The sequence below is a fragment of the Thunnus maccoyii genome, chromosome 22 (assembly GCF_910596095.1).
Source record: "Thunnus maccoyii chromosome 22, fThuMac1.1, whole genome shotgun sequence".
NCBI lineage: Eukaryota > Metazoa > Chordata > Actinopteri > Scombriformes > Scombridae > Thunnus > Thunnus maccoyii.
Window position 1 is genome coordinate 25,079,199 of NC_056554.1, and position 7,674 is coordinate 25,086,872.

General features: G+C 42.6%; 1 protein-coding gene across 1 annotated transcript; it reads right to left on the reverse strand.

Annotated features, from left to right (window-relative positions):
• Nucleotides 1-3,729: 3,729 nt before the first annotated feature.
• Nucleotides 3,730-7,674, reverse strand: LOC121889641 (early growth response protein 4-like). The gene is made up of 2 exons (XM_042401772.1): nt 6,238-7,674; nt 3,730-5,917 (listed from the first exon to the last, which is right to left on the reverse strand). Exons 1-2 carry the CDS (start codon nt 6,362-6,364, stop codon nt 4,704-4,706), a joined length of 1,341 nt encoding a protein of 446 aa, XP_042257706.1. The 5' UTR covers nt 6,365-7,674; the 3' UTR covers nt 3,730-4,703.

Sequence of the window (7,674 nt, forward strand, 5' to 3'; positions counted from 1 at the left end):
GTGCTGATGTGGAGCAGAAGACGCGGTCAACATCCATCGTTAATTGTTTAAATGATAATAATAATGATAATAATAATAATAATAATAATAATAGTGATATTATATTTATAAATTTATTATGAAGCTACACATCAGTGTGTAAGCAGCATTTTAATGTTGGTCAAATTTTGCATCTGTTGGTTTAATTTGTCACAATGTCACATATTTTTCTCATATATTTATATATATATATATATATACAAAGTTAAACCCAAACATAACTATTTAAGTTGGATACAGAACATATAGAGGAGTAAAATGTACAGTAGTGGAGAAACTACATGTACCTCAAAATAAATACTCACATAGTTTAAATAGTTAAAGTTGTCTGTAACATCCTTTCAACTGGAATAATTACACATAATGATAAGAAATGTTTTTAAAAATCTTTACAAACCATTTTATATAAACAGAAGCACATTGCATTCACCGGTGAATAAAATAGAGGCCTTATTGAGATAATAAGTCATAATTATGAGACAGTTTTCTCATGTCCCATTTTTTTCCAACATAAATGCAATGTGCTTATATGGTTGATCATATCTTAATAACTCAATATACAGAAGCTATGGAGGCCAGGTGTGGCCCAGAACACTGTCTGATGGTTCACTAGCTTTATGTTAAGGAAAATGCTGGTTTATTTGAACCTGACGTTTTCCCATATAAATGTGGCCATGTGGTTCTATGCTAACATGCTAACTTTGCACTCGCTAACTCTGTTATGGAAATTCAATCTGAGTCTCCTACAGCTGTGTCAAGTGTGTCTTAAACCAACAGTCAGGAGTCCAAATGAACATTAAACATGTTTTTCTTGCTGTAATCATTCCTCCTATTCATACTGACCATTAGAAGATCCCTTCATAATGACCTTACAATGGAAGTGATGGAGGACAAAATCCACAGTCCTCCTTCTGTGTAATAATGTATTTAAAAGTTTATCTGAAGCTAATATGAAGCTTCAGCGTCCAAATGAGTCAAATCAAGTAGATATCTTTCAACGTTACAGTCTTTTTAGTGCCAAAGTTCCTCTTTTTGTTACTATACTTCCACCTGCAGCTCAACAGGGAAACACTGTCCGAGGAAACACAAAGAGGGAATTTGATGCTAAAAAGACTGTAAATGTGTCAGATATCCACTTGATATGACTAACTCAGACTGCTGAAGCTGAATAGAAGCTTCACACAGACTTTTAAATGACTGTTTTATCCTCCATCACTTCCATTGAAAACACATTTGAAGGATCTTTTAATATCCAGTATGAACAGGAGGAATGATTACAGACACCTGACTGCTGGTTTAAGACACACTTGAACTATTGTGAACGCGTCCTTTAAATCTGGTGTTCCACAGGGCTCACATTTAGGGCCGTTGTTGTTCTTAATCTATATAAATGATCCGCCTGATGTTTTTGGAAACAATACAAGCATGTTGTTCTCTTGCAGAAACCTTAATAATCTTACTGCCATTTTGAATTATGAACTAAATCTTATATTTAAATAGAATAAGTTGAATAAATTCAGAAACCAAATATGGAAATGTTTATTTAGATAATGTGCTTTTTGGGATATTTAAAGATGATAAAGATGATATCTTTCAAACATTCTCTTCTGTGTATTGTGCAAACGAACTGACCTGCTGAACTACTGCTGTGACCTCTGACCCTTGTAAACAGTTATAATAGTATAATAATAAAAATATAAAACAGGAAAGGTGACATAATTCAACAGAGTGTAAACTTACTCTGCTGTGTTTCCTTGATAGAGGAGTTGCAGTGCTGCATTGTGAACACTTGATGGCGCCAAGAGCCTGCAGAATATATGACAGGTGTGTGTTTATGGGCAGTGTGTGTGTGTTGTGTGGTTTATCTACACACCAGTAATAATCATCACAGCAGCAGCAGCAGGGTCACAGTGACTCTGATTCCACCAGAATCATACGCAGGACATTCAGATCCTCTCTAGACCATAAAAACTGACAATAAATGAATAAATATCCTGTATATTGGTGCAGACTGGACACACGAACACATAGTTTTGTTTCAAATAAGATGCGAGATGTTATCCAGTTAATTCAGTTATTATAAAATATATGTTGATGCTGTTTGTTCCTTCTGTCACCACACAGACGGGACTGAACCTCCAGTCACAGTTCAGTACGACCTTAATCGACCTTAAGTTAGATACTCAGCTCAAATTCAACATTGAATTGATCTTATTTGTTTGTTTTTTGCTGATGAAATGCCTGAAAATGTTTGTTATTAATCTGATTTCTTCATCAGCAGTATACATCTTCATCTTCTACTTAAAATCCTACCTGGATGCACTAAAAAAGTGTTAAAAAGCTAAAAGGTGCTAAAAGCTACTCGACTCATTTTATTAGTCTTCTCATGTACGCAAATAATCTTGCTTTTAATTCGTCAAGCGTACATTTGTCATTATATTATATATTATATTATATATTATATATTATATATATATTGTCTTGTGTGTTTTTTGCTTTGTGCTGTTTTATATTTTAATTGTGACCTGCTGAAGGTCTCTACAAATAAAATAAATAAAATACTGCGCAAAATCTAAAGCTGTGAAAACTAAAAGTCTTATGTAATGAATTAGATTTTTGCTTTTTATTTCTTGATGTATTATGGTCTGTGCTCTACATGCAGCATGTGTTACCTTGTTACTGTTGGAACCTGTTGTAAGTTAAAAGATATTCTGCAGATACTGTCTGTGTATCCAAACCTGATCAATCTTATTTGTCTGTACAGTGAAAAGCTGTTTTTTAGTCTTTTGTTAATATTAAACTTTGTATTTAAGAAAAACAGAATAAAAACCAAACTGACTTTTGAATTTGACCTTTTTTGATCTCAGAGCAGCTTTGTGAAAACGTGTAAATAAAACTGGATGAAACTTTCAGGCTGCTGTTACCACGGCAACCCAGCCTTCACAGCTCATAACACCGGACGAAGCAGCCAAGCTGACAGAAGTGATGAGACCATTTGTTGCCTGGCAACAGCAGCTTGTTGATGAATGGAACAGGAAGTACAGAGAGAAATCTGTGGCGCTGCTGCTCTTTTCGGTGAGGAAGAGGAGGATGATGAGAGGATGAAGATGCTCGTAGCGAAGATGGAAAATGTTTGTGATGGTGACGATGATGAGGAGGAAGATGATGACGATGGTGTTGCTGTAGAAGAAGATGAACAACATGTTCATATGTTAAATGTGAAGAAGATGATGAAGATAATGATTCTTATGACGATGATGAAGAAAAATATCCCGATCATCATGAATGAACACCATGATGACTGTGATGATGATGATGTTGAAGGTTGATAGTGATGATGATGATGCTTAAAATGATGAAGATGATGAAAGTTTGTCCTGACCACGAGAGTGTTGATGCTGGACATGATGATGAGGAAGATGACAGTGATGATGATGATGATGATAGTGATGATGATGCTCACAGTGATGAAGATAATATTTATGACAATGATGAAGAAAAATGTCTTGATCATCATGAATAAACACGATGATGATGATGATGATGAAGGTTGACAGTGATGATGATGAAGTTAACAACGTCGGTGACGATGCTCATAGTGATGAAGATGATGTCACTCATAATGATGAAGATGAAAATATATAACGTGGAAATTAACATGATGATGATGGTGGTAAAGATGAAGATATCATTCAGTGATTCTCATGATGATGATGACAAAGACAACGATGATGATGATGATGAAGATGATAATGATGAAGAAGCAGTCTGGACTCCATGTTGTTTGTTTGTTTGTTTGTTTATTGGCAGCAGCCTCCATGCAGAACGAGGGAACATGAACCTGCAGTGTGCTTCACCTTTACACTACAGATCCCACAATGCATCAGGGCAGCAACCTGCACCGTCATCAGAATGAAGACTAAATAAAGTTCATTCAGTGTCCGCAGAGGATTTACAATCATTTCATAGAAAAAGTGACATCATTGCACATTTATCCGCCATCGAAATCTGGCTTCTGTTCTAGAAACATAAACACTCTCGATGTAAAACTTTGCCGTAAAGAGGTAGACAAACATCTAGAAAAATAGAGATATATTACAAACATATAACTCCTCAGAGATGTTAAATATAAAGCAGTTTGACATAAAAATATTTCAGTGGAAACAGAATCACAACATTCACAGAACGTTTCTTCACTGTTCACGTCCTCATGCAGAAAAGTGAATATTTTACAAGCTTCAGAGAGACAGACTGCTCCTTTAAATGCCTCCTGACGTCACAGAGCGTCTGCAGCTCAGACTGAAGCTTCAACACCTGAGCTGCTGTGTTTCATCTTTACACTACAGGTCCCACAATGCACCGGTGCAGCACACATTCAGAGTCACAGAGAAGCTTTTCAACGAGCAGCTGTTAATGATCAGCTGGTCCAGGATCAGACTGTCTCTACAGCAGCAGCTGTTTCCCACAATCCTCCTGCAGGTGACGCTCACGTGCGCCTCCAGAGGACCCCTGAACCTTTTCCTCCTCAGGCTTCAGCTACAATTGCCTTCGGCGTGACGTCACATGGAAACTGACGGTTTCCGGTTGACGGTTCAAATCCTGAAGCTTTAACTTTTCTCCACAGCAGCCTCACCGGCCGGATTCACCTGTGCGCGCGCTGCTGTTCAGACGCCAGGCGCGTTCAGGGCCAGTGAGTATGCGGCCATCATCTGCGCGCGCAGCTGTTGCTTGACGTGCACGCGCCCATGCCTCTTCCTCTCGTCGCTGCGCGCGAAGCGTTTGCCGCACACATCGCAGGAGAAAGGCTTCTCTCCCGTGTGCGTGCGCGTGTGCGTGGTCAGGTGGTCGCTGCGGCTGAAGCTGCGCGCGCAGATGGTGCACTGGAAAGGCTTCTGTCCTGTGTGGATGCGCACGTGCCTGTTCAACTCGTCCGAGCGCGAGAAGCGGCGGTCGCAGCCCTGCACGGAGCACGGGAACGGCTTCGCTTTGAGACCCTTAGCGGGAGCTCTCCTGCCCCCGCGTGACAGTTTGGGGGCTCCTGTCGCGTGCACATTGCTGAGGTTGACTATCGGGAACGCGCCCTGCAGGAGGGAGGACAGGAGTTGCGCGTCCAGGGTAGAGGGGAGGGAGGAGGGGAGCGAGGAGGGGGGGCTCCCGCTCTGCACGAGCTCCGTCTTCACTACAGGTCTGCTGATGACGTAGCTGCTGGAGTCTCCCCCGGTAACCGGAGCAGCCGCTAAGCTCTTCAGCCAGTCCTCCAGCCCCACCGGCTCCTGCTTGATTTCACAGCCGGGCTTCAGCTCGCCCAGGCCGGCCTCGGAACTCAACAGAGAGTCGATGAAATCAGCCACATCCACCTGTTGCTCCAGAGCCGACAGCGGGAGGAGAGAGTCGGCGCTGGCCGGGTAGAGTGCCTCATTCCCGGTCACTGCAGATAGTCCACACCCGCTGCTGCAGCTGGAGGTCACAAACTCGCTCTTCACCACCACTGGGTGTGAAATGGAGGCGGCAGGCAGCTGCTGAGCTGCGGCTAGGGGAGGGATGCTCATCTCGCTGGAAACCACGGATGGAGATGGAGCGAAGAGCGGGGGCGAGGGGGAGGCTGCGGCCGGGGAGGGCGCCGCAGAGGCTGGGGTGGACTCGCGGAGAGAGTCGGCGTCGCCCTGCTGCTCCATCTCGGTGCAGATTCCGACGATCTCTGTGATCATGTTGAGGATCGCGTCCGCGGTGCTGCTCAGACCCGCCGCCGCCGGTACAGTCTCCGGCTCGGTGAAGAAGCTTCCGTTGTAGCCGAGGGAGGGCGAGAGCGTGTCCGAGGAGCAGTCGCTGAAGTCGGAGAAGAAATCTGAGTCAGAGGCGTCAGTTCCCGGAGAGAAAACTGAAGAGAGAGAGAGAGAGAGGGAGGGAGGGAGGGAGGGAGGGAGGAGGTGTTATTGTCATTGCATAATCTCTCCTCAGTGGGCAGCTCAGCAGCCTACACAGAAAAAATCTATATGATGAAGATGAGCAGCTGCAGGCATGCAAACAGCTGCAACATGCATCAGTTACACTATCATCATCATCATCATCATCATCATTACTGTTATAAGAATATTTCAGGTTCTGCAGTCACCGGTTATGCAACAGATGCATATTTTGCTCCAATTATTTATAATCAGTTTAACTTATATTGTTATTGATTAACACACACACACATACCTTGACAGAAAGGTGATCCCACGTCAGAGTCAGCTGCGTCGCTGGGGCTCGAGCCCACGCTGTCCACCCAGGCGCTGCACGCGTCCTCAAACTCCGACATGAAGCTGTCCTCGCGCTCCAGAAGCATCGCCGTTGTCGGTTATTGTGTGTGTGTGTGTGTGTGTGTGTGTGCAGAGCGTGCAAACAGTGTCAGGTGTGGACAAGCTGGTTAAAGTAGCTCGACAGGTGTCAGGGATTCCCTCGCGCCGTTAAAAATGCCGTTAATAATCCGTTACCGGAGCTGTCGGTGTGTCCCGTTAGTCCGCTCGGTGAAAGATGCTCGTGCTCCCTCCGCTCTCTGCCCGTTTTTATACTCTCCGTCTCCTAGGTAACTCCCGTCTCGGTCTTATTGGTCGACACCGGCGCGAGGGATTCCCCCCGCCGCGCGCTTCGTAGCAGCCCAAACATGGGCAGCTTCCGGTGGTGACGGCGGGTATCCCCATACCATAAAAGGACAGGCGGGAGAGCGACGTAGACACGCGAGAGGAGAGGGGTTTCCTTCACTGCGGCAACAGAGACACAGATTATACAACCAGGTGATGGAGAGCAGAAGAAGATGCTTCATAGTTGTTGTTGTTGTTGGCGACTCATTTATAAAGAAACACCTGATATTTGTTGCTGTTTGCTGGAGAACTTTGCCCTGAGTTGAGCCTCACAGGCAAACCTTTTATACCCCCAAAGCGTTTGATTGGTGGAGCCTGTCTGAAAGGCTCAATCAGTCCAATCTGTGTGATGCTCTCAGGGTCATTATGAGCTCCAGTTTGTATCCTCAGAAAGCTTCCTCATGTCTTCATTCATGGCAGCTTTTAATCATAAGACAAACTTTTGCAACACCTGTAGAGCTGCAAAAACATACAACTTTAAAATCAGAACTCATCTTTTGCCAAGAAATGTTTACTATCTTTTAACCGTCCTAACAGTCGTACTTTCCACTTGAATCTCTACTATTAATTTTTTTTTAAATCGCTTTGATGTCTCTTTTTTTTAACCTTTGTTGTGTTTTTAATGTTCCTCTTTCTTGCATCTGTCTTTTTTATCTTCCATGTTTTGTAGTTGTGAATGTTTTGTGATGCACCTTTTAGCTACATAAATAACGTTTTTATTGTCATTGACACCCATCTGGAATTTGGTTCAGTGTGTTGAAGTTAAAGGATTTTAATGTTTCCTTTTGCACAGATGAATTTCCATTAAATAATTGATCTAATGTGAATATAAGAACATCAGAATCTTCCTAGTCGTAAAATTAAATAATGTATTTTATGACATTTCGAGCAGAAAATGTAGAAAACGTGTTGCTTTCTAGGCAGTCTTGTTTTTGATTCGTCATTTTATGCACATAAATAAACATAATTGCACAACTATCACACATCATGTTGGACAGAGATGTTTTTTTTATAA

Coding starts and splice junctions, on each gene's coding strand:
- LOC121889641 (XM_042401772.1), bottom strand. CDS start 6,364: ATGCTTCTGGAGCGCGAGGACAGCTTCATGTCGGAGTTTGAGGACGCG. Junction 5,918..6,237: donor GGGATCACCTTTCTGTCAAG/GTATGTGTGTGT, acceptor CTCTCTCTTCAG/TTTTCTCTCCGGGAACTGAC.